At 44.1% G+C, this 27,368-nt stretch overlaps 3 protein-coding genes across 3 annotated transcripts in view; 2 read left to right on the top strand and 1 right to left on the bottom strand.

Annotated features, from left to right (window-relative positions):
* Positions 1-372: 372 nt before the first annotated feature.
* alg12 (ALG12 alpha-1,6-mannosyltransferase) lies at positions 373-4,108 on the top strand (the record flags this gene model as incomplete). The annotated part of the gene is made up of 9 exons (XM_080537790.1): positions 373-531; positions 792-924; positions 1,120-1,293; positions 1,672-1,866; positions 2,302-2,406; positions 2,721-2,943; positions 3,191-3,360; positions 3,459-3,534; positions 3,699-4,108. The coding sequence occupies 9 exons, from the start codon at positions 373-375 to the stop codon at positions 3,937-3,939; spliced, it is 1,476 nt and encodes a 491-aa protein (XP_080393916.1). The 3' UTR covers positions 3,940-4,108.
* Positions 4,109-6,641: 2,533 nt separating this feature from the next.
* Positions 6,642-8,186, bottom strand: zbed4 (zinc finger, BED-type containing 4; the record flags this gene model as incomplete). The annotated part of the gene is made up of 1 exon (XM_080538338.1): positions 6,642-8,186. One exon carries the CDS (start codon positions 8,184-8,186, stop codon positions 6,642-6,644), a length of 1,545 nt encoding a protein of 514 aa, XP_080394464.1.
* Positions 8,187-15,730: 7,544 nt separating this feature from the next.
* brd1a (bromodomain containing 1a) overlaps positions 15,731-27,368 on the top strand; it is a 16,990-nt gene continuing 5,352 nt past the window's right edge. The window contains exons 1-9 of the mRNA XM_080537564.1: positions 15,731-15,837; positions 17,060-18,443; positions 18,632-18,788; positions 19,567-19,701; positions 20,403-20,531; positions 20,943-21,255; positions 23,043-23,327; positions 24,348-24,893; positions 25,325-25,451. Coding sequence (XP_080393690.1) covers positions 17,077-18,443; positions 18,632-18,788; positions 19,567-19,701; positions 20,403-20,531; positions 20,943-21,255; positions 23,043-23,327; positions 24,348-24,893; positions 25,325-25,451 — 3,059 coding nt within the window. The 5' untranslated portion in view covers positions 15,731-15,837; positions 17,060-17,076. The remainder of the gene's footprint in view (positions 15,838-17,059; positions 18,444-18,631; positions 18,789-19,566; positions 19,702-20,402; positions 20,532-20,942; positions 21,256-23,042; positions 23,328-24,347; positions 24,894-25,324; positions 25,452-27,368) is intronic.

The raw sequence follows: 27,368 nt of genomic DNA, 5'->3' as shown, positions 1-27,368 counted from the left end.
GAATCGAGGTGGCGTCTTTCCATGAATGATTAACATGCTGGATCGGAGCCACTCTCCTGTGTTTGTGTTTGTGTTTGTGTGCGTGTGTGTGTGTGTGTGTGTGTGTGCGTGTGTGTGTGTGTGTGTGTGTGTTTCCGTGTGTGCGCTTGTTTACCTAATCACATTAGCCACTGCAAAACCCAGCTGTTTAGTTTTGTTCTTGATATCCCCACATAGTAAAATACTTGCTTGATAGCATTCTACCCAAGATATTTTTATTTTTATTTTTTCTTTAAACGATGTGATTCTACAGTTGGGGACCTTTATTTTGAAGTTCCAGCCAGGAGAGGATTTTTACAACCCGGAAGTTTTTTCTGGCTTGGCTGTAACATCATGGCAGAGAAGAGGAGTTACTCTGGACAGTCACTGTTGTTTTTACTCATTTCTGTCACTCTTTTGCATTTGTCTATTTGTCCTTTTACAAAAGTCGAAGAGAGTTTCAATTTACAAGCAGTGCATGACATTCTTTATCACAGACTTGATTTGGAAAAGGTAAGGATCTCTCCTCTGGCTTGTCGCTCTAGGATTAGCTAACAGCATGCCTGTAGTTTAAGCTAGATGCTTAGACTCAATCACAGATGTACAGGTCAGATTTTCAAAATGTTCTTCTAGGGATCTGTCGTAATGGACATGAGCTTCAACTCGGGGTGCATGATGCCACCGCCTTGCAAACGATATAGCTGGTTATATAGTGCCTTAAAAAACGTTATTGCTAATGCTGATGTTGCCATGGGACGTGTTCTTTTCTACAGTATGACCATCGTGAGTTCCCAGGTGTGGTGCCACGGTCGTTCCTGGGGCCGCTGGTTCTGTCCACGCTCAGCTCCCCGATGGTCTACCTGCTGTCGCTGCTAGATGCTCCAAAGTTCTACACGCAATTGATAGGTACACACACACACACACACACACACACACACACACACACACACACACACACACACACACACAGAGTCAGAGGGTCCTGGGGGGCAGAGTACCTTTTACTGCTACACAATATACACACACAATACAGTATGCATTCCAGCAGTTTTTCAGCAGCCAAGTTCACTGTGTGCATTTTCACTGTCCGATCCTTTCCAGTCCGAGGTTGTCTAGGGCTGTGTGTGGTCGGCGCGCTATGGCGCATGCAGAGGGAGGTTCGGAGACAGTTCGGGTCCACCGTCGCTGGGTTGTTCTGCCTCACCTGCGCCTCGCAGTTTCATCTGATGTTCTACAGTACAAGAACTCTCCCCAATGTATTTGCTCTGCCAATAGGTACAACACTTTACATTCAGTTGCACCTACTGTCCTGTAAGTAACATTGCAATTATGGCAATAACATTGTATTATCATGTGGTTAGTCAGTAGGTCTAGGTCAACTTGTTCAATAATATATTAACCACTCAATTCGATTACATTGCAATAACAAAGAAATGACCAATGCACTACGTCAGCCTGGCACAATGCTGTTGCTAGTGTATTTACAGAGTTACTACACAGGTACAGGGGTTGTTTCATGTACAGTGTGGCCCAAAAGCCTTGGATAAAATCCGCTTCTGTAATATCCACTGATGTTTATGTTGGGGACAACCTTTTTATGATATTAATGCATCGTCATCTTTAGAATTAATTTTTAACTTTTTATCTCCCCAGTTCTCTTGGCATTCACCTCCTGGATGGGGCAGAGGTTTGGGTCCTTCATCGGCCTCTCTGCTCTGGTGATCATTGTGTTCCGGTCAGAACTGTGCATCTTTCTGGGCCTCATGTTACTGATGTCACTGCTAAGCAGACGGCTGGGGTTTCTCCAGCTCTTGTATTATGCCATCCCAGCAGGAGTTCTGTCGTTGGGTGCGTCATTTCACAACAGACATTATGTTAGACATATCCCATGATGCAACACTGTTTTTAAAACTAATTCCTGCGTGGCACGGTAGTCGTTCCTGTTCAGTCTTATGTACAGCAAAGCATTAACAATTTAATCTTCATCTTTCAACTATAGTACGCCTTGGGCCGGTTTCACAGACAAGGCTTGAGTCTTGTCCTGGACTTAAATCACACTTTCATGTAAAATCTCCATTGAAGATGCTTTTCAGTCTAGGATTAGGCTTAAGCCATGTCTGTGAAACTGACCCCTTATGTTATAAAATAGCTCTATAGATAATTAGCTACAGTAAGTACCCATTGTTACCTAACAGTTTCTTAGTAAATACTGGGTAAATACCAGCTGAAACCATGCTGAAACTAAAGAGTTACCATGGCTTAGTATCTGTCTATATATTTCAGTTCTTACCATCGGCACTGACTCATTGTTCTGGAAGAAGCTGCTCTGGCCAGAGGGTGAAGTCCTGTGGTTCAACACCGTCATGAACAAGAGCTCCAACTGGGGAATATCTTTCCATTAACAAACCACGCACATATTCATCTAATTGAATCACAAATCACCCTGTCCTCATCAAAGAAAACTGACCAGTACAACACACACACACACACACACACACACACACACACACACACACACACACACACTTCTCTGAGCATCAATGGTAAAATACAACTTCTCCAACGATTATATCATGGTTGTAAAGCAAGCTTCTGTCCAGTTTTGTCTGTGTGTTGTTATGATGACTCCCAGATGATGTCACACACACACACACACACACACCATATCAACGTCTGTATCCTTGACTCTACTCCCCAGTAAACTCTCCCCTTTCTGTGGTACTTCTACTCTGCTGTGCCCCGTGCGCTGGGCAGCACAGTCCTGTTCATCCCACTAGGCCTCCTGGACAGGCGGATGAGGGTGCTCCTGCTGCCCACCGCGGGCTTCATCCTGCTCTACTCCCTCCTGCCCCACAAGGAGCTGCGCTTCATCCTCTACACTTTCCCTGTGCTGAACGTGGTGGCTGCCCGAGGCTGCTCCTTCATGTAAGGAGAGAGACTTATATTGTGAAGAGCTCCCCTCATTGTTTATGTTACCACGCTTCGTCTATTCAAGAAGAATTAAGTAAAAAAAATTAAAAAAAACTTTGTTAAAGTTAATGGACTCATAGTCTAGACTCTAGTAGGTAGTATTATTTGTATTAAGTTAGTCTATGCTGAAACAATATTGGCTTCTGAGCTCTGCAAGATCATTTTGTATTTGTATAACCCCTTTTTTCTTTGTTTATTGCAGTCTGAACAACTACCACAAGTCCTGGATGTATAAACTTGGCTCTCTGGTAGTGGTTGGTCAACTTGTGACAAATGCAGCGTTTTCAAGTATATCTCTGTATGTCTCTCACCACAATTACCCAGGGGGCCGAGGGATGCAGGACCTACACACATTAGTACCGGCTTCATCAGGTTGGTAGTTTAACTATTCTAAAATCAGCCACAGATATACGTGATGGTTTCAAAATGCTGTGGTGACTGTAGGTTGTTCTTTTACTCTTTCTCCTCAGATGTCTTTGTTCATATTGATGTGTATGCTGCCGAAACCGGTGTGTCACGCTTCCTAGAGCAGAATGAAAATTGGAGGTGAGAATGTTAATTTCTGTTGCCATTGTAAGGGCTGGACTAGGCCTTGTCCAGGATTAACTTGCAATGGAAAGTCTCCATTGAGGATGCTAGGCTTAAGCTGTGTCCATGAATGTTAACGTCTGTTGCCATAGTGAAATAATTGTACTGTGTTCTATTGTCAGGTATGACAAGCGAGAGGACCTGGCCCCTGGACATCCGGATATGAAGATGTACTCACATTTGCTCATGGAGGCAAACTCAACGCAGATAGGGCTACTCAGTGACTCTCACCAGCCGCTTACATTCATCCAGGGATTCAGTAATATAGCGTTGAACGTGTTTCAGTTTCCGCCATTCAGTGTACAACTGGGGAACAAAGTAGTGTTGCTGGAAAGAGTACATGAAACTAAACAGAAGAGGTGAACAGAGCAGGACTAGTGTAGACTGATGAGTGATACCGTTACCCCACAACAGAGCCCAGCCCAGCTGAGCTGTACTGTGTCCTGGTTATGCATCCAGTATAGTCATTGTACCAGGGTTGGACAGGAACATGTAAACTGATAAGAACAGATCACAGCTAGCACTTCACAGATCGGGTAAGCTCGGTGTTGTGTGAAGCCTGTTTAAGTGACCAAAACTTGGGGTGTGTGACGTAAGATGGGTGTTCTGTTCTCTCTCAAATTCGTATGAGATAGTAGTTGCATATGGTTGAACTCAATCTGTCCCTGCACCATTGTAACACTGTACTGCGAGTATGCAAATAGTGCCACTGAAAATTACCATGCCATCACAGTGCACTTAACAGACTTGTTCCATCTTGAAAGCAGAATTTACAATGCTGTGATTTATTCAATGTGATTTTGTATGTTTTTATAGATGCCCACATTAATGAAAGAACTCATTGTGAGCTCTGGAAACTATTAAATCAGAAGTGTGGAATATGTTTGTTGCTTTCTGGAAAGTCTGTGCACATACTAGTGTATCCGACTATCCGTACAGTATCAGGGCTTAAAGTTCTCCGGCACGGTGCCCACAGAAAACAAGTGCCCTGCCATATTCTGCTCCCCTTCGAGTGAGTCGCACGTAGCTGTGCTGTGCTTGTGATAGAGACATGAGCCAGATGTCCTTTATGCGCCTGGGTCTCCTGAACAAGTAGAGACCAACCCCGAGTCGATCAGAACTTCCTACGCTGAGCTATGGTAACTTTCCCGCACCTACCGCACAATACCTCCGGAAAACCGCAAAAAGTAGGCATTCACCGGTAGGGGGTAGGTGCGGGAAAGTTACCACAGCTCATCGTAGGAATCATTGATCGACTCGGGGTTGGTCTCTACGTGTTTAGGAGACTCAGGCGCATAAAGAACATGAAAGGGCTCATGTCTCTATCACAACCACAGCACAGCTACGCGCGAATCATACGAAGGGGAGCAAGATATGGCAGGGGACTTTTTCTGTCAAAACTCCGGTTTTGAAGAAAAGCACTCCATACCTTTAAGAGGTGATAACCACTAATAAGCTGCCAAACCAAAAGGTCTATCATATCAAAACATAATCTAGGGATGTATAGGAATAACAAAATCACATCTAGAATTTTCCCAGAATTTGGTAATGAAAAATGGTTTGGCTCAAGGACTATACAACAACCTTGCCGTAGACGCAGCCGCGTGACTCTGCTTTCGGCGCCGAAGAGAACTGGTCTCGCGAGACCCAGGACGTTAAGAACGTTTACGTTTAAAAGTTAACGTTTACTCGAGACTCATTTGAGAGCAGCGGAGACACCAAAGGTCGCAACTAGTAAGTAGAAAAGCTAATATGCTATAGTTACAGGGTAATATGCTATAGTTATTATACATTATTATGTATTAAACAGGCTAATATGCTATAGTTATTCATTGTACAAGGGCAATGCCCGGCTGTGTTATCACGACCGCAACATAATCTAGTTAGCTTGTCGACGGTTGACAGCACAAAGCTAACTACTAGCTAATCTAAATCATTGTATATGAAATGAGATCCTTGCTCGCCATACAACTGAGTGAATCATAGTTATCATTCACATCATAGAATATAATAGAACATAGAATAGGATACAATAACGTTATTGCCTTAATATTATGAGTAAATGCCGTTTTTTGTGCGTGTTTAACCACATCCGTAATTTTCAAGCTGCATGAACAATCCACTAGGTGGCAGCATTGTATTCTTTATAAAGTTGTTCAGTCTGAATATGGGACCGCAAGTATATGAGCAACTTATGTGTGGTGTCTGTGCTGCATGAAACACTTCAACAAGGGGGATACATAAAGAAAACCTTTATTTACAAATGACCACAAAATTTGCAAGGTTCCAGTCAATGCATACACATTTATCAAATTAAGTTCAGAAATCATGATTTATAAAAATGTACAATACATTGTTTTTCTTGACAATAACCCATAATTTAACCCTTTGAAAATAAACTTAAAATTGTGCTTGAGACAAATTGAAATTAAAACAAAATTGCTTACCTGAAAATACAGCATTATTTTTTACATAAACCTTTCAACAATTTCAGCAAGTAAAAAAACAACTATTCCTAACAGACAGTACCATGAGCCACAAATTCACAATGAAAGAATTAAATAACATAAACTTAAAACATCTTTCAGTCACAGCATTTATTTTTGGGCCATGTTTTCATTAAAAAAACCAACTCAGCATTGTTTCTATTTTAAGCCATAATTTATATTCAAAAGACTTATTTGCACATAATTTGCACATCATCAACGTATTTACAGCATTTTGACCTGAAGTAGTTTGGATAAGGCACAAGGAGAGAGAAGACACAAAACCTCAACATAGAAAATAAAAATACAGCAACAAACCCTACAGCTAAATACACCCTCCCTCCCTGACACACTTTTATGACTGAGTATTGGACTGATATCAGTTCTAAAGTGTTTAACAGTAGTACACATACAATGCAATTAAGAAAACAAATGTATGGTCCGAATGTTCCATGATTTGAGAATGAACCAAACAGTGTATCATTTGTTCTCCTTACGAGTTAGGCCTGCCCATTCAAAAGGGCCATTTCACAGACATGCGATTTGGTCCTTGATAAGGGCTCATAAGCAATGGTATCATCAGTACTGAAAATAAATCAAGGGAAGGTTGACCTTTAGGAAGAGGATGCCCTCCATATTTTCTAGCAATGGCCTGGACTGATTCAGAGCACAATTCACGCTAGCAGTGCTGAACAGAGTCTCTGCTGGGACAATGCTGGGCACACAGCCCACATAGCGTACAGCTACTTTGGCAAGGTCCGGCCAGAGGAACTTCTTGAGGTTCCAATAGTCCAGGGGATCACAGCTTTGATCAAGTATGTCCTCCTCCAAGTATTCCAGCACGGCAAGCTCACATGATTTTGGCCTTTCCTCCTGTTTTATCTTATGTCTGATGTCGTCCATGAGGGCCCAGAGGTTGTCCTTGTTTGAGGGAGAGCCGTTTGATAAAACTGGGACCTCACTGCACCCATTGGACAACGGAGGCTTCGTCTCAGCTGAGGTAGATATGGATACCTCAAGTTCTCGAATGAGGTCCTGTTTGCACTGCTCCGCCTCCTCTTCTGTGAACAAGGAAGTCTTGTACCGTGGGTCCAGCATTGTCGCCCAGGTGTATCTTGGGTCGTGTAGAGTTGATGACATTCTGCTAACCATTGCCTCCTTCAAGGATTTGAGCATGTTGTCAATGCCCATTGTTTCATCAAAAAGCATGTCGATTTTCCTGTTGAGGATGTGAATTAGTGGTATGACTTGGCCTAGTGTAGCAGTGCGATTGCTCATCTCCCTGCATGCCACTTCAAACGGTTTTAATGCATTGCATACTGACTGCATCACCTCCCACTGGTCACAACTGATCATTTCCCTGAAGTTGCACTCTATTGACATTTCGTCAATGGCTTTCTGTTGCTCCACTAGACGCTCAAGCATGAAAAAGGACGTCCTCCACTTTGAGGGAACGTCCTGAACGAGTTGGTTTTCTGGAAGCTGGTACACCCTCTGCAATTCAGCCAACTTCTCCTTTGCCTTTTCTGAACGATGCACACGCTCGCATATCTTCCGGGCTATGCTCAGCAAGTTCTGAACCATCCTCTGACTCTTTATGGCTTCATTCACGATGAGGTCTATGGCATGTCCGAAACACTGCACGGTGACATGATCGCTGTCCTCCAGGACATCCCTAATGGAGTCATTGTCAGTTACAGTGAATCCTTTCTTTAGCCCTGTAGAGCTGATCCAGGTGTCCCAGAGGTATTCGAGCTGCTTCTGTATATTTAGCATGTCATGGTCACAGTCTATCTGTGAGACACTGAGGAGAGCAGAGCAGTGGAAGTCCTGGCCCTGAGGTCTGACACCTGACTCGTACGTCACCCAGTGGGCAGTGAGTGTCAGATATTCCCTGGTTTGGCTACTGACCCAGATGCTTGTCGTGAAATGGACGATACCACTTTCAGCCTCCTTCAGGTGTGTAAGAACAACCTCCTTCACCCTCTCGTACATGTCTGGTATGGCAGTGCTGGTAAAGTAGGAAGAGTTGGGGAGAGAATACTGAGGCTGAAGGTACTCCAGTAATCGGTTTAGCCCAGCGTTCTCTACCAGAGTTGACGGCTGAAGATCCAGTGCAAGCATTTCTGCAACAAGTGTGGTGATTTTTTTGGCAACCGGGTGGTAGTCATCAAATCTTTCACAATTTTCTTCCTGGTACACGGAAGAAGTGTCCATGAGTTCCTGTTTAACGATAATTTCAGCAGACGGCACATCACCTGAGTTATTATTGTTACTTTCAAGAATATGTCCATGAAATCTCTGCATGTGCCTGAATAAGCAACTAGTGCCGAGGTTTGTCGTCTTTTTGCCTCTGCTAATTGTGCGGCTACAGTGTAAACAAACTACCTTCGTAGGGTCGCTAGGGGAAATAGAAAAATGATTCCACAGCTTTGAAGTCTTTTTACTGAACACAGGCAGAGTTCGTGGCTTTTTCTCACTGGTGGGGTTTTCAGTCACTTTGGCTGACATGTCTTCGGCAGCAGACAGCGTGGGGTAGGGGGTGGGGGTTTGGTTTTTGAGGACATCAGGGTGCCGTCTCATGAGATGGCGCATTAAACAGCTGGTTCCAAAGTCGCCGCGTTTACCCCGGCTGATGACACAAGGGCAGTATCGACATAATGCTTTTAGCTGGTCAACTGGTGACACAATGAAATGGTGCCACACCTCGGACTTAACCCGTTTCATGATTTTTTTGTTTTGTTGGAAAACTGAGCTCTGATCTGTTTTCAGGCTCGAGTCCAGTGAGAGGTCACATGGTGAGGAGGGTAATTGAGTATCTTCGGCATGTAGTCCAAGGGAAAGATTGAGTGAGGATTCCTGCCCTGACGGATTCAGTGTGTCATCTGACTCCTCTTTCACATCCATTCTTTCAACAATGCTAAGGGGCACTTCATCTGATATTGTTTCTGGTGAGGAGGGGGCAAAGGGTGATTCTTTTTTAATGTCCATTGGGTCCTGAAGCTGTGTGCGAGACAGTAATGTGGGTGGATTTATATAGGGTGGTGGAATGCTGGAGCCCTGTCCATTTTCTTCAATGACAATTTCTTTGTGAGCTCTCCACATGTGACGAATCAGACAGCTTGTCCCCAAATCCTTCCCATTCTTACCCCTACTGAATTCATTCATGCAATGTATGCATACTGCTTTGGAGCTGTCAGCGGGTGAAAGGTAAAAATGTTTCCATACAGCTGATCTTCTACGGGAACTTGAGTTTTTGGGAGTTGCTCCTAGGCGCTCAGAGCCTCCATCCATCGCATCTTCGCTATGGTTGTTGCTGGAATGAGAGGATGAGAGTGTGCCGATGTCGTTTGTGGTACAATTTTCTTGTTTTGGTTCAACTTTTGGTAACACTTCTTTGGATGATACGTCTGAGCCTTCTGCTGAGGAGGTGGACGGTGAAGTGTTCTTCTGTGAGGCGGTAGTCATACTAGCTGCTATGTCTCCGTTATTTGGTGAGTTTGAGGGAGGTATTATAGAGGCAACAGAACCTGTCAAAGTATTTAAAGGGAGGTCACCATCTTGTAAAAGCACAGTGGGGTGAGCCCTTCGTACATGCCTCATCAAACAACTGGTACTGAGGTCTTTCTCATTCTTGCCTCGACTAAACTCTTTCATACAATACATACAGATTGCTTTGGTACTATCACGTGGAGATATGCAGAAATGGTTCCAAGCCGGAGATTTCTTCCTTGGGTTAGCAGGGCTTCGCATGGATGACAGAAGGCTTTGAGTGACAGCATCCATTGCAACATCATAAAGGGTGCTTGTGTACCCACTAAGCATGTTACTGTAATCATCATTGTCTCTAGTAACAAAAGGACCTATGGAGCCATCAAATGATAACCTTTCCTTCTCGTGGCCACCCTCCTCCATGCTGTTTGTGTCCTCCTCGTCCTCCACCTCTTCCTCCTTGATATGTACAGATGTCTCATTCTCTTTATTTATGTCAGTGTTTAAGCTTTTGAGTGAAATTGCTGGAGAGGCAGGGGAATCCTGTTTGCCGCATGCCTCCTCTGCTATCACAGACCCTGATAACTGTTCAACCTGAGAAGATAAATCGTCTGACGCCCCCTCAAGAAAAGATGACTCGGGGGACAAGTCTTTAGCCAGTGTTGGTGAGGAACAAGAGGGGGTCTTAGTATCTTCAGTCTCATGGGGGGCAATGCTGTATGATTTAAACACGTAGCCATCTTGGCCCTCAATCTTCAGACATGTCCCTTTCGCCTCTCTTTTCTTATTCTCTATGCTGCCATTGGGCTCTGAGCCCATATCATCACTTAGGAGAGAAACACCTTCCTCTTCATCCATGTTAACAGAACGAAATACTGTGAAGAACTAAAATTTTCTTTTATCGAATGCAGTTTGTCAAATGTTCAGGCGTCATGGGTGTTGCATCTCTCACGCAGATGTGGGGATTGGTTTGTTATTGTCCAGGGAAGAGGGGGTAAACATATCATTCTCCATTTATGGATGGGCTGAAAGACACGCTTCCACCTCTTGTAGTCAGATCTGGATATGAGAGAGAGAGAGAGAGAGAGAGAGAGAGAGATTATAATACATCAAAATACAAAGTAATACGTGGGTTTCATAATCAAGTTTATTGTTACATCCTAGGGGTGTAACGGATCACCTAACTCACGGATCGGATCGTGTCACGGTTTTTGAGTCACGGATCGGATCATTTTTCGGATCAACACAAAACATTTTTGTTTTTATAAAAACTGCTTTTTCCTTGAATTCTGTAAAAACACCACTTTTACTATGTGACAAAAACCAACAACATTCAAGATGTCAAAACTGGTAATATATATATATATACACACATATATATATATATATATAATATATATAACATATTCTACACTCAAACATTACATAATTATACTGAAATAAACTCAATTTAAATGATAGGAGAGAGGGAGGAGGCGCCTGGTTGCAGCAGTGAATCACTGGGCTCTTTAAAGCAGATGAATAAACATGTTTTATGCCACTTTTAACTAAATAATAAAGTGAACCCTTATTTTGAACATGGTATGAAAAAAATGCCTACATTATCAGAAGTTGTCGAGCTACGTTTTTCGTGCCTCCCGTCATAGTTGACAGAGAAGCCAAAGTGCTCCCATACATGGGATTTAAATGACGAGGGAGGCATTTCGAGTTCTTCTCCGCCGAACAACGTAACATGATACACTTGGGCCGCGTTCGTAAATTCGCTTTGAGAGCGCCGGAGCGCACACTGGGTCCGACATCATAAAGGGACCAAGTAATTTGATTGGACAAGAGGCGTTCCTTGAACGCTGATCAGATTCCAGAGCGGATTTACGAACGCAGCCTTGTTGTTGTGGATTCCCAGCTTCACGTGTATTGAGCAAACAACGGATTCTTTTTCTTTCGCATTATCAACCTATCATTGCGCTTTAGAGTAAAACAAAGCCCGCAACTGTCGCGTCTATCTTTTCATGGCAACTCTACATTGTGATTTACAAGAGATATTAAGTAAGATATTAAGTAATATTATTACTTGTTAACATTTTGCAATTGATCCGCGGTACACATGCGTTCCGAACCGTGGAGGGCGATCCGAACGGATCACGTTACACCCCTATTACATCCCATTATACAAGTATCAGAGTAAAATAGTTAGGCTTTGGTTACCGTATTTTCCGGACTATAAGTCGCTCCGGAGTATAAGTCGCATCAGTCAAAAAATGCGACATTAAGAGAAAAAAACATATATAAGTCGCACTGGACTATAAGTCACATTTATTTAGAAATATATTTCACAAAATCCAAGACCGAGAACAGACATTTAATCTGGAAAGGCAAGTTTATTCAACTACACAATAGCACACAGAACAACAGGCTGAATAGAAGTCTGGTATGTTAACATAACACATTAACAGTTATTCAGCTACACAATAGCATAAAGAACATACCTGGGAGGCTGAATAGGCTAAATGAACATAACAAGCCAGCGAGTCCAACAAGCAAGTTACCAGTAAGCAAGTTCACCAAGCTACCGTTTGCTTAGCTTCAACAAGCTAATGTTTTAGATAACTTCGTCAGGGGTATAGGAGCAGCATATAGTTGTCACAAGCCCAGAGCAGCCCAGAGCGCCCTCTGTCGGCTGTAGACGGTAATGTTTACTCCTTGGTTCATGTCAGTCAGTATGAAATTATATATATATTGATATATAAGTCGACTATAAGTCGCAGGACCAGCCAAACTATGAAAAAACGTATAGTCCGGAAAATACGGTAGTCTGGACCATAATACTGAAAAATGTATGCACTCACTGCAATCTCGCGTTGGATAAAAACATCAGCTAAATGGCATATATTAGTATTATTATTATATAGGCCTATTATTATTACATAACGTTGTCACTGTAATGTCACATTATGATGCCACTTAGCACAGACACCTCTATCCAAAGCGACATTGACTTCAGTGAGGGCATGCATTTTTTTATTTATATAATGGTCCCATGGGAATTGAATCCACAACCTTAGCGTCACTAGCGCCATGCTCTACCAGCTGGGCCAAACACACGATCACTGGATATTCCATAATACAGTCCCTACTCCAATTGTCGAACAAACTTCTCCACAACATTACGATGCAATTAATGTACTGCAGGATGTTGGCCTAACAGCATGTTCAGACAATTAAAGTTACTAGAAAAATTACAGCGTTACTACACAGGTATAGAAACAATATTGGGGTAAAGTGTGACCAAAAACACATTTAATGAAACTTCAAACCATAGACTGAATTGCTTAACAGGTTGCCAAGATAGCACAAATTGATACAACACATTTGCTATTCAATGTTTTTTTTTATTTATTATCTTTTGATCATGCCCATTTAGTGTGTGTTTACATTTTAAATTTCCGGCCTAGGTCTTGTATCTCCTACCCCAGCCACACCCTGTTCTCTCAACACAGAAAATGGTACCAGAGTATCAGGTCCTGGACCAACAGGTTCTGCCCTCAGGTCATAAGACTACTCAACTGACACCCTCGGCAATACACATTCTGCACAACAAAAAAAATAAAAAAAATAAAAACATATATTTAGCAAGCTCAAAGCCACAGAACAAATGACTGATCAAACTAAATAACACCCTCAACATTACTCTAATCCACTGGTTTCCTACATAGGAATGTGTAGGAAATGTTTTGTGTAGGAAATGTTTGGGGGGGGGGGTCAGTCGTCCATCAAAGTGTCGTAACCTATATATACTATTTTCCCCCCAACCAACCACCATCTCAATATGCATTAAAATCAAATCAATCAATTCAAAAGTATTCAGCGCTAGACTTTTGTAAGAAAATCTCATTCAAACCGCCATAAACTAACGTGGAAATCGTAGTGTTTCGTCGTAATAACCCGGAACTAGACATATGACGAATATGCATGAATGTGGCTAGACAGCTGCGAAGCTAACAAGCTCCAAGCATCAATAACATACTTGATACTATCCATTGACATATTCACCATGTGTCTCACTGGTGTCCAGTACTCATTAACTGTAGTTTATCTCTGAGAGTGACCTCTGAACAAAAGGACAGCGTCCATCTATGGACAGTTAGCCTAGCCGAGATGCTTAACTGACTATAAATCTAACCCTGCAAACAACACGAAACTTTTCCGGGTTTGGCTACTTGTGTCCCCACCGCCTGCTACCTGATATCGCATCAACACCAAACTAAAAGACAACTGTCTTAACTACTGCTTTGAACTGACCATGTAGTAATTCATTGCTTTGACAATAGCCAAGCAGCCAAATGGCCCATCCATTAGAATAACTAACTTAGCTATATGCTAGCCATTTCATTGTAAGATTTAACTAAGAAAGAGTGATGTGTATCACACATTTTGTCATTTCAGAACTGTGACTGCTACCGTGCTCATCTTGTGTTGGGGGAGCTACGTCGTCCAGTGTGTTGGATCAACTGACTGGGTCACAAAACAAATACAGCTAGCTAGCAAGTAAGTAAGCTAGCTAACACACACACACACACACACACACACACACACACACACACACACACACACACACACACACACGTACGTCCACACATAAATACACACACGCGTTCTAGCTAACTCTTCAGTCACACGGGGGGTTCCTAAAACACAAATCTGAAGCGCTACTTAACAAACTGCCTTTGATGTAAACACCAGAATGGATAGTAATCTGGCGACTGTCTGCTACAGTGTAGCCTTGCTAGGCCACACACACACACACACATCCACACACACAGGACATAACCTGGTGAGGCAGAACCAGATCCTGCCCTGGCAATGGAACAGACGAACCACACGGGGAACCGAATCAGCCCAGTAAAGCACGACGACGATCCCTTTAAAAAAGAGCCTCTACAAATCATATTAGACCGAGATAGCGTACATACCTTTAAGTAGCGATGTATTTATTCACCGGGTTTCGGTTCCTAAACAGTTAAATACGAACACATTTGATTGATCCAGCGGGGGGAATTACTCCGTCGCTTTGTCTCCCTGTACTGGCAGTTCACATTCAGTTCAGCAGCTCCACACAGCGACGGACGGAAGGAAGGAACACGCTCTATGATGTCACCGGGTGGAAAGGTTTTCAATATGGCGACAGGGTAATAAAAAACAAAACAAAACACCCACATCGAGGCAACCCAACACACTTCGATCCTAGTATCGATACTGAACGCATGCAAGTCAGCGGTTGAGAACGGCGCGGTCGTCTAGTTGTGGGGTTGTGTGTGTGGCGTCTTCAGTTGCATGAACCAAGCGGTGTTTGTCGATGGTGTTGTTGTTTGTTTCCATCGTATCAGTCCTCTTACAACGTGACCTTTACCGACGGGGTTTCTTGACCCGAAGGGTCTGTCACAGGGGCACGGGGGAGCGCCAAGGCCATCGGGTGGGGCAAAGCAATGCAAACGAACCACCTCGCGGAATTGCCTCATTTCCTAAGACCTAGTGACAAATGAAACAGCCAGATTGGACCATAATCTTGATTTAACTGACTTTAATGAAATGCGTTCTCAGTAAAGGCTCAGATGTGTTGGGTGAACAATTAGTCAATGTCAAGCAGCAAAAACAAATGCTGTTTGCAATAATACATGTATTTATACAGTCAAACCACTGTGTCGGTCAACTTTGTATTTTTGTGTTTTTTGTCAGGTATTCTAATTCTATTGTTCTCATTCGTGCTTTGGTTTGTAGCCTCATATGAAATGTGAAGGGGGCAGATGGGGCAACTGAACAGTCCTAGTAACCACGCTACACACAACATGACCCCTCGCGTCATACGCAGCCTGCGTTGTGCGCGGCGGGTGGGACACTAGTGAACCACCGCATTGTTGTGTGTTGGGGGATGATTGAGAGAGAGAGAGAGCGAGAGAGAGAGAGAGAGAGAGAGGAGCCCGCTGGTGCTGCAGCCACTGCACTGCTCGCTTGTAGGAAGCGAATCATTCAGACCCATTTGTGGTTCATAGAGCACATCATTTTATGCTCACGATAGAGCCTATATAGTCTATTTGACCTCAGTTGCCGAAGGCACACAACTATATATATATACCTCTGATTTATCACTGAAAAGCCCGAGCATCGCCCGTTGGATGAGAACATTGTGTACGGAATTACAGCCACTTAGCAGGCCATATCGCCATTGCTTTGAACGGCTGCTGGCTAGCTACTATCTCCGACTAGCAAAGCGGTGTGTGGCTCCAAGGTATGTTTTGCTAGCGATTTATTTGCAACGATGTGTGTATGGATGATGTACATTATAGTCCGATAGTAACTTATTCATTTGCCGGGTTGTTGAAGCGAATACAATGCACTTTTAAGGCTTCAATGACTTGTTTTGTTTGACGCCATTGGCTAGGTTGCTAACGGTGGCTAGCTAGCCGTAGTCATGTTATTGTTAGCAACTGGCCAACTGACACCGTTGGCTTCCTCTATTTGCGGAGGTCGCGCTGTGTTTTAGCTTAGCTGCACTATCTCCCTAAAAAAAAGGCCAAACCAATGCACTCCCGCTTCAGACACAATGGTGCAAATGGTGCAATTTATGGTGGGTGGGAGACTTGCCACTCCTAGGCTATTTAAAAGGCTCAGCCCATTGACGCACTGTACGCGAGAATAACTTGTTCATTCGCTGCAGTGGCCATGTCACAACAGCCTCTGAATGATTACCGCTTGGAAAGTTTAGATTGATTCTTTCCACTAAGTCAAAACATGTCCCAACAGCCCATCAAAAACAAAAACAGCACATCAAAAACAAAAAACAAAAACAGCACATCAAAAACAAAAAACAAAAACAGCACATCAAAAACAGCGACGTCAAAGAGAGAGATTTCTACTATGAAACTGATCATATTTGTCATCCCAATGCAGAGATTCAAAAAAATAAAATAATAATAAGACTTGTCGGGCAACTGTTATCTTGACAGCAGCATGCACTGCAGGAATTGTGATAGTGTAATCTCATGCTGTTGTGGGAAACCTGTGTTAATCTTTTAAACATAATCCAGGCTTTTACCCCCTGATATGCTTTTTGGTGACACATTTCTATCTAGCATCGGACCCATCTCCACCTATGATGATAACTTTTAATGTGAATTCATGTTGATTGACTTTATAAAACCCTGAATTGTTTGTTTGTGATGAAAGCTTATCTTCATCGTTGAACAATTGTTTTCTTGGAATAGATTTGATTTTGGAGTGGGTGCCTTCATACTAGGCTATAAAAGAGTAAACACAGCAGATTCTGTATAAACAATAGACCTAAATCGGTATCACAACACAGAGATTTTAGAAATGCCTAACTAGCTGCTTGTTTACCCTATCCTGGTTTCCTCACTGCATTCTCATCAGGTAAAACCAGTTGAGGGATGGGGGGCGTGATTAACTGTTGTTCAGAATTAACCCATGCCCCGTTTCCCTGCACCTTACAGCTGTACAGAACTTCAAGATGAAGAAAAAAGCTCGGCACCACCGGGTTCCCGTGCTTCAGCGGCCGCCGTCGCCCATCCAGCCGTCTCCGAACAAACAGACTCTGACCTACGCCCAGGCACAGCAACTGGTCGAGATGGAGATCGACGGCCGAATGCACAGAATCAGTATTTACGACAAGATGGACGTCATCTTGGACGACGACCCCACGGCACAAGAGATTATGGAGTGTACCAGCAACAAGGAGAACACGGAGAAGCCTCAGCAGGTACTGCTCCGGTCCGTACGATTAAAAAACAGCCAGGAGAAGAAGAACGCTGCCCTGATCAACGCGCAAGGGGCACAGGCACCCGGGTGCACACTTCCGGAGGCCAAAATCCGCACTGTGGAGTATAACCTCCCGGCTGTCCCTAAAAGGCCCCCCGCATACTACACGTACGTGGAGAAGACCGTGGAGGAGCTGGACGAGGAGGTGGAGTACGACATGGACGAGGAGGACTACGCCTGGCTGGACCTGGTCAACGAGAAGCGGAGGAGCGAGGGGGTCAGTCAGGTGTCCCAGAACGTGTTTGAGTTCCTGGTGGACAGTTTTGAGAAGGAGTCGTACCTGGAGAGCCAGGCCCAGGGGGACCTACAGTCCCTCATCGACGAGGACGCCGTGTGCTGCATCTGCATGGACGGCGAGTGCCACAACAGCAACGCCATCCTCTTCTGCGATGTGTGCAACCTGGCCGTGCACCAGGAGTGCTACGGCGTGCCCTACATCCCAGAGGGCCAGTGGCTGTGCCGACACTGCCTCCAGTCGCCCGCACAGCCCGCCAGCTGCATCCTCTGCCCCAAGAGGGGCGGGGCGGTGAAGCAGACGGAGGACGGCCGCTGGGGTCACGTGGTGTGCGCCCTGTGGGTGCCCGAGGTGGGCTTCTCCAACACGGTCTTCATCGAGCCCATCGACGGCGTGAACAACATCCCGCCGGCTCGCTGGAAACTGACCTGCTACCTCTGCAAGGAGAAGGGCGTCGGAGCCTGTATCCAGTGTCACAAGGCCAACTGCTACATCGCCTTTCACGTCAGCTGTGCCCAGAAGGCGGGCCTGTTCATGAAAATGGAGCCCATCAAGGATGTGACGAAGAGCGGAGCGCCGACCTTCTCTGTGAAGAAGACCGCCTACTGCGGGGCCCACACCCCCAACGGCTGCGTCAAGAGACCCCTCACCATCTACGACGACGCGGCCAAAACCAAAAATGGACTCTGTAAGAAAAGGGTAGGCAGGAGGGGTTCCAGGGGGAGGTCGAAAGCCAGGCAGAAGAAGAGGAAGAATAAGAAGCCTAAGCCTGTGACTGAGGAAGTAGTCCCGGCTGTATCTGTGCCTAGTTTCCCTCCTCAGAGGTAAGTTAATGTTCTATCACATTGTTGATCCCTCCAGTATGGTATCCTTCCACGAGGCAAGATAGAACTTGAAGTAATCAGCTGTAGGATCAATTGTACAATACAGATCATATGCAACTCTTTCTAAACTCTTCCCAATTTTTTGGTTTACCCATCCCTTCCCCCCACCACCCCCACTTTTTCCTCAGGTTAAACACAATCCTTAATCAGGTGTCTGTGATGAAGAAGAGGGTGTTCGTCGAGCTGGTCTTGAACTACTGGACACTGAAGAGGAAAGCGAGGAATGGAGTGCCCCTGATCAGACGCCTTCAATCCAGCCAACAGGACCGGAGAACTGTGAAGCCGGTCAGTCAGCCATACACACAGCTCTCTCTCTCTCTCGCTTGCCCTGTCTCACTCTCTGTTTTTCGCTCTGTCTCTCTCACTCTCTAGCAGATAGGTGGACTACATATCGTTTCATGGGCATTGTGTGTATATAATTGAGAGCTCACCGGTTACCCTAATGTTGATGATTGTTGGTGTTAATCTCAGATTATAGCCTCTGTGGTTAAGTGATCGACACGTGTCATAGCGTGGCTGAGATCTTCTGTTTTGTATATGCTGTTTTGATCCCTACAGAGGAAGAGTGGTGGACTATACTGCATGTGTCAATGTGTGGCCCGAGGGGCTGTCTGTAAACTTGTTTATTTTGCTTAATTGTCGTCTGTAAACCTGTTGACTTTGCTTGACTGTCGTCTGTAAACTTGTTGACATTGCTAGACTGCCGCCTGTAATATCTGTAAACTTGTTGATTTTGCTTGACTGCCGCCTGTAATATCTGTAAACTTGTTGATTTTGCTTGGCTGCCGCCTCTAATAACTGTAAACCTGTTGATTTTGCTTGACCGCCGCCGGTAATATCTGCAAAGTTGTTGGTTTTGCTTGACCGCCGTCGGTAATATCTGTAAACTTGTTGATTTTGCTGGATTGTCACAGAAATGTATGTAAACATCACTTACATTTAAAGAAATATGTTTTTTGGCATTTAGCAGACGCCTTTATCCAAAGCGACTTACAACAAAACACTTGATTGTCGCCCGCAAACCATGTTGTGTGATGCTAACCCTGGTGTTTACATGTGACAGCTGCCGAAGGAGAACAAGGAGAGCCAAGCCCTGAAGGAGCAGCTGAAGGAGTGGCACCGGCTCAGGCACGACCTGGAGAGAGCCAGGCTACTGCTGGAGCTCATCCGCAAGAGGGAGAAGCTCAAGAGGGAGGAGGTGGGCCACACCGTCCCCGTAAATGGGACCGTATTGACATTATAACTCAAAAACGACTGAAACTAGAACACACTAGTCTCTGTCTTTCTTTGTTTTTCCCTCTCTCCGTAGTATTATTATTATTATTATTATTATTATTATTATTATTAATCCTTTATTTAACCAGGGTAGTCATATTGAGACTCTTTTTCAAATGAGCCCTGGCCAAGAAAAACAGCACTTAATTAAAAAGACACCACATACAGTATAAAAACATAGAATATACAACATAAAATAACAACAGAAACAGTGAGCAGACACCCTAACCACATAGATAACCTAAGCACATTTGCATGTATGATTCAAAGTCTCTGTAACATACAGTTTAAAGTCAGAGAGTGGAATGAACATGTTAAGTTTCAACTTTTTCTGAAGTACATTCCACGTTGATGGAGCATTGTAACAGAATTTTACCAAATTCAGATCTAACATTTGGCACATTAAAGATAATGCTGTTATTAGACCTGAGGTTATATCTACTGTTTACTGCCATTGAAAAAACTGATTAGTACTAGTAGTAATAGTAGACACAGGCACATAAATAAGTGTGTTGGTAAGTAACGAGGAGCCGATGACGCTAACACTTCTGTGTGTTCCCCTGCCCTCCCCTCTGTGTGTTCTGTGTGTTCCCCCTGCCCTCTCCTCCATGGCCTGGCCTGTAGATGAAGCTCCAGCAGAGTCTGTTGGAGGTGCAGCTCACTCCCTTCAGTATCCTGCTGAGGGCGGTACTGGAGCAGCTCCAGGAGAAGGACCAGGCCAAGATCTTTGCAGAGCCAGTCAACATCAAAGAGGTCAGCTCCACTCCACAAACAGGAGGCCAGCTATGCTCCACATGCTTTGAGACGTGTGTGTCTGCCACAGTCGTGGCAGATTAACATTTCTTCACTGGTCATAGGCTTTATAAGTATGCTTTTCATTTGTAGTATTGTCTTAATTCTTCCTTTAGGTACAGGACCTAGTTTATTTTAATTGAAAATGGTGAATCTTTTGAACAGTGAAGACTGATCTTTCATTGATAAAGAGCCCCTGTTGGGTATTTCATCAATGTCGCTAAATGGAAATCCAGGCTTATTTTGATAAGTCTCTTGAGACTATATAAGCCTGGATTTTCCTTTAGCGATGTTGATGGAAAACCACACAGGTAGAAGTCATTTTGTTGTTGTTGTTGTTATTGTTCTAACCTATATTTTATGGAACTGTAGGTGCCTGATTATCTGGACTACATCAAGCACCCCATGGACTTCTCAACCATGAGGAAACGCATCGATGACCAGGTCTACAGGAACTTGGAGGAGTTTGAGGAGGACTTCAACCTCGTCATCGCCAACTGTATGAAGTACAACTCCAAAGACAACTTTTTCTACCGGGCGGCAGTGCGTCTCCGAGATCAGGGCGGGGCCTTGCTCAGGAAGACCCGGCGTGACATGGAGCGAATCGGCTTTGAGAAAGACAGCGGGATGCATCTCCCGGAAGCGCCCAAGATCGAAGTGCCCACACCCTTTTCTTGGGAGGATGGTGAGGACCAAAAAGAAAGGGGAAGGATTGATGCACAGGAGTGATGAATAGTACATTCCCGATTGGGTTATGCTGTGTTTAGAAGTAGATGGATACTTTATTGATCCCTGAGGGGAAATGAAGGCGTTACAGTAGCTCACATCACAAACAACAACAACAACAACAACAACAACATAAAGTGACAATAGATTAAAAATAAAATAGACATCTGAAACATTATATACAGTAAGAACCTTCCAGTATGATTTAACATCCTCCAGTCTGATCGGCCAGATCGAGCCAGCCAGAGGAGGAGTTGTACAGTCTTATTGCGGCAGGCAGAATAGATCTATAGCACTCCTTACTGCAACGTAGTAAACTGTCTCTCCATGAGATGATCATTTCAGTTCAATACAAAAGCTTTATTCCTATTACTATATAGAGTAAAAATAAGCATTGTCCAGGGCTCGACATTAAGGCTTGTCCGCTTGTCCGGGACAAGTACATTTTATGTTCGGACAAGTGGACTTCCTCCTGCAGTTGTCCGATGGACAAGTCAAAACAAAAAAAGAAATCGATATGTATTAATATCTGCAAACATGAATTCCTCCTTCCGATCTGAATAGTAAAAAAAAATAGCAAGCAAAGCGATGCCGCGCCTCATTCTCGCTATTTCAGTCTCTCGTAGTTCGTTATCGTCATAGTTCGTAAATTCGCTCAGAGCGCCAGAGCACACACTGCGTTCAACGTCATAAAGACGAGATTGGACAAAAGGCATTCCATGAGTGCTAATCAGATTCCAGAGCGAGTTTACGAACGCAGCCATAGTGTTGTGGGTCTCTTGTCACTAGTGCTATTCACGTGAACGCGTATTCGCTTCTTCTCAATGCCGCTTATTTTCATGTAGTTCGATGCGATCGTATATTTTAGGTTTTAAGTTTTAAGACCAGCACATCGCAATGCGAACTTCAGAATGACACTAATTATAGATTTCTCAATTTGAATATAGGATGGAATACTATCCAAAAGCTAGCAAATAAGATTGCTTCCATTGGGGAGAGACTATAGTTACAAACATTTTTTGTAAATATTCCTAGATATTCATCCCTTTTGTGGCCAATCTTAATCTAAAAGGGTTAGGGTTAGGGGTTACGTTTTTAAATAATTACAAAATATTGAATACATTTGAAAATTAAGGATGCATCATTATCAAATCAATAGTAGTCAAGTGTGTTATTTGCATACACATACACTCACTGGCCACTTCATTAGGCACACCTTGGGGTTGGTACCCCTCTTTTGCCTTCAGAGCTGCCTTAATTCTTCATGGCATAGATTCAACAAGGTGCTGGAAACATTCCTCAGAGATTTTGGTCCATATTGACCCTATAATATCACGCAACAGCCCGTCTGGCACCAACAACCATGCCAGGTTCAAAGTCACTTAAATCACCTTTATTTCCCATTCTGATGCTGGTTTGAACTTCAGCAGATCGTCTTGACCATGTCTACATGCCTAAATGCATTGAGTTGCTGCCACATGATTGGCTGATTAGATATTTGCGTTAACAAGCGTGAAAAGGTGCGTGAAAAGGTGCGTGAAAAGGTGTACCTAATGAAGTGGCCGGTGAGAGTATAATATATTATTATTCATATTATTGCTTTTTCAAAATCTTTGGATTTGGACAAGTAACTTGAGCTCTCGGACAAGTAAAAGATAAGTTCACTTGTCCGAAGGACAAGTACCTGAAAAATTAATGTCAAGCCCTGATTGTCTCATCTTGAACGATCTTGTGTCTTTCTTACAGTGGACCGACTGTTGGTCCCAGCCAATAGGAAGCACATGCCTCTTGACGAACAGCTGAAAGAGCTGCTGGAAAAGCTGGATTTGACTACTGCCATGAAGTCCAGCCCCTCTCGCAGCAAACGCCTCAAACTGCTGAAGAAGACCATCCACGATGTGCGCAGTGAGATGAGCCTGAAGAGAGTCCTGCCCTCCCACTCCTCTTCCTCATCCCAGTCCCACCCAGAGCAGAGCAGAACTGGAGGGGAGGGGGCAAAGGTCGCTGTACAGACTTGTCCGGACGATGAAGGTATGTAATTCGGCCATAGAGGCCAGTTAGCGGACTAGTAAGACCCGGAAGGGCCAGTCAGAAATGCAGAGAAAGATTTTTGAAACTATCCTCCATTTTGGCTCCAAACCTTCCACAACGATGACGCGAATCGTGTTGCCTTGGAACTCGGGGTGCTAACATGGTTCCAACCATTAGAGTTCCAAATCCCAAACTGAGCATTCTGAAGTCTGTATGTCGATGGTGGGCTTGCTTTTCCTTCAGCATAGCCAAGCCACAGTGGGCCCTCTTGATTCACACAACTACTTTGAAGTCTGCCTGTTGGTCATGTGGTCCACAGCACTCTGTTCTCTGGCCAAAAGAGGGTTCCCATGTTGATCAGGAATTAACCCCGACCCCAAATTAGTCACACCATCAGTTGGGAATGCCATCCATTTCCTGGAGATCACATGTCCTTTGCCTCCGGACAGTGATTGGGGCACGAGTGTGTCTGTACGAGTCTGTCTGCTGCACCAGGAGTGCTGATCCCTCTTTAGCGAAATGGATGGCAATCCTATCTGATGGTTTGACTAATTTGTCGAAATCTTGAGGGTTTTCAGGTCCAGACCTGGCTTCAAATCGTATGTGAAAACATTTCATAGCTGTGCTTGATTGAGTTTGCCTTGTACAATGGCACCAATGGAATGGCCCCAAAAGTGCAAACCGTGAGCTTGCACTCCAGGCTAAAGAATTTTAAATTATTTTCGGCCCAGGTCTCATGTCTTATCTATCATCAAGAATGCATCATGGATCATGGATCTCTCATTGATCATTTAGGACTTGAGCTTTGAAATCCAAGCCTTGTGTGGGTGAGCACCCCAAGACTTAGCTCTCTACAGAAAATATTCTTCAAGAATTGTTATGTTATTGATTTTTTTACTAGAGACTTACAATAAGTTACCTTTCAACATTTATTCTTGTGAGTTATTAAGTATTTCATGTGACGTTTACCAGGCTAGCAACATCCATTCTTCATTGTTGGTTCTGTCTTTCCTCTCACAGGGGACAAGTCTCTACCTCCAAAGCTGGAGCCCTCGGACTCTCTCCCCCCTCTCCTGCACTCAGAACGAGCCTCCGAGCCCCCCACCCTCAAACCCATCGACTCCCCCGCCACGGACGGAAAGACGCAATCCCAAAGACGAGTCAAGTTCGACGGGGAGAAGCCTGGCCTGTTCGCTCCCCCTAAGGAGAAGCTCAACGGTCACTCCCAGGCCCCCCTGTTGCTCTCGGAAGGGGACGTGAGCGTCGTGGCCACCTCCACCCTCGCCAGGCCCTCCGGCGCAGTCAACCGCCGCACCGCCGTACTCTTCCGTAAGTCCAAGAGCACCAGCCCCCACAAACCCCAGAGAGTGGACAGAGAGGAGGGCGACGACCAGGCGGCGTGCCCTCAGATAGGCCAGAAGACCTTCCTGTCTGTGGTCATCCCCAGGCTGGAGACCTTGCTCCACACCAGGAAGAGGAGGCGCAGTGCCAGTGATGATAGCCAGGGGGAGGCAGAGGGCGACTTGGAGGGGGAGGACGAGTCTGCAGTGAAACGCCTTGACACAGGTAAACAACACAACAGTGTTTCCCACAGGATTTTGTGGTGGGTGGACCTCGGACCCTCTAAAGTCTTTTGTCATTTTGTATGGCTCTAAATCGTATGGACCTACAATAGATGCAGTGTGAATCCTAAAGATTGCGTCGCTCACGTGTAAAAATCGCTTCGTTTGCATGTTAAAATACTTTCCGTTCACCATGAGAATATGGCAGGACAAATTAGACTAGGTGTAATTAATGGGAAACACTGAGGGGTTGTTCTCAGGACACTCATTATCTTCATAGATCTTTGGGTTGACCGTAACACTGTCATCCCCCAAAAACGTGGTACAATACACCTTATGCTATGGTTTGTGCATGTGCGCTGACTGGCTGAACTCTCTTCTCTCTCTCTCTCTCCCTCCCGCTCCCTCCCTCCCTACCCCCCTCCCTCTCCCTAGGCCTGTCCAACGGTTTTGTCAGGGAGGAGGTGAAGGAGTTGGGTCCCAGCAGACCTCTGGAGCCTCGCCGACGTTGTGCCTCCGAGTCCAGCATCTCCTCCAGCGGCAGTCTGCTAGGTAGCACCAGGTAGAGATAGCTATCCTCTTTTACTATAACAACAGCCAGCAAAACCTAACTATCTATTCATCAACACAGATGAATGAGAGCCATACGTTCAGGCTACACCTTAACTGTCCCTCCTGAGACATCTACTAACCCCCCTTGTGCTGTTTCTCCTGTGTAATAATAATAATTTAATAATTAATTATATATATATATAAAAACAATCCATCTTCTAGCACGACGACTGCCAATGGCCCCTGGCCTGAGCATTGATTACTTTTTCCTGCTATGGCTGGTGGATAGATGATTTACTTACTTCGTCAAATGTATTTGTTGTAAGTCGCTTTAGAATAAGGCGTCTGCTAAATGCCAAAAATGTAAATGTAATGAATTCCGTCACTACTCAACACAGGTACATCACCCTAAGCAAGACCCTTTGTGTGAATTTAATTTTGTTTGTTTGTCCACGCTACTGAGTCTGTGTTAATAATAATAAGAACTTACATTGCAGTGAATGCATACATTTTCCACTATACAGTGGGGTGCCAAACATTTGGGAACCCCTGATTTAAATGTCTGTTGTGATTTGAAAGCAAACCTGAACACTAAATGCTACAAAGTTGTGACACCTTTCTGCAAATTCATGACACCTTTCTGCAAATTCTAAGGCAAGGTTTCTTTTTATTAGCATTTTTAAGTAAAAAAAAAAAAAAGGAAAAGGGCCCTGTGCAAAAGTTTGGGAACCCTTTTGGATTATTCTTTGTTACATTTTGAGAAAATGATTACTAAGGCCCAGACTAAGGTGATTTGCTCGTTGGGGCAAAACCATGGGTTACTCTAAACAGTTGTCCAAGGATGTCAGAATCACAAGATAGTTCACTTCCACCATGAAGGAGAAGGCTACAAAAAACTCTGAAATGCTCAGAAGAACCCACACATCACTGCCAAAGAGCTTCAAAAAAGAGTAGCAGACCGGTTTAGTTGTTCACAGGACAACAATACAGCATACCTTAAACAACAAACAAATACATGGCAGAGTTGCCAGAAAGAAGCCTTTCCTATGACTTCAACACAGTGAAAATACCACCGCTCATCCGTGATCAGACTTTGCTGAGGTGCTGGAACTGAAGAGTATCAATAGAGTGCAAAATAACAGCATCCGCACACTCAAACACTGCAATTTTTTTTTGTTTATTGCGAGCTTTCGGTCTGCCTGAAAAGGTCTATGACAGAAAGCTAGCAATAAACGACTTTTTTGCAGTGTTTGACTGTGTGGATGCTGTTATTTTGCACTGTATGACTTCAACACAAAATTAAGTGTCTGAAGTAAGCAAAGGAAAACCTTGAGAAGCCTATTGGAACAATGTGCGTTGGACAGACAAAACCAAAATGTAACTTTTTGGCCATAACCAAAGATGGTATGTTTGGAGAAAAAAGGGTGAAGCATTTGTAGAGAAGAACACTGTGCCAACTGTTAAGCATGGAGGTGGATCCATTATGCTTTGGGGTTGTGTAGCAGCTGGGGACACAGGCAATATTGTGCGGGTGGAAGGAAGAATTGGTTCCGCAATTCCAAAAACAAGAATTGAAAGACTTAGCTGGCTACAGGAAGCAAGCTGTTCTAGTTGTCCGAGGAGGAGTTACAAGTACTAGCTGACAGGGCTCCCAAACTTTTGCACAAGGCCTTTTTCCTTGTTTTATTATTTTGAAACCGTAAAAAGTAAAAAAAAAAAAAAAGTTTTATCCTGCTATAAAATGTGTCATGTTTAACTTTGTACCATTTAGAGGTTAGGTTTGCTTCTCTTCACTTAGATATTAATTATAAAGGGCATTTTGACTAGGGGTGCCCAAAGTTTTGCACCCCACTGTATATGAATCGAACCCACAACCTAAGCATTGTTAGCGCCATGCTCTACCAACTGAAGCACAGAGGACCATAAT

The sequence above is a fragment of the Nansenia antarctica genome, assembly GCF_963989245.1.
Source record: "Nansenia antarctica genome assembly, chromosome: 8".
In the NCBI taxonomy this organism is placed as follows: domain Eukaryota; kingdom Metazoa; phylum Chordata; class Actinopteri; order Argentiniformes; family Microstomatidae; genus Nansenia; species Nansenia antarctica.
Note: the sequence above shows the minus strand (reverse complement) of the source record. Positions and strands in the feature narration are given on the sequence as shown.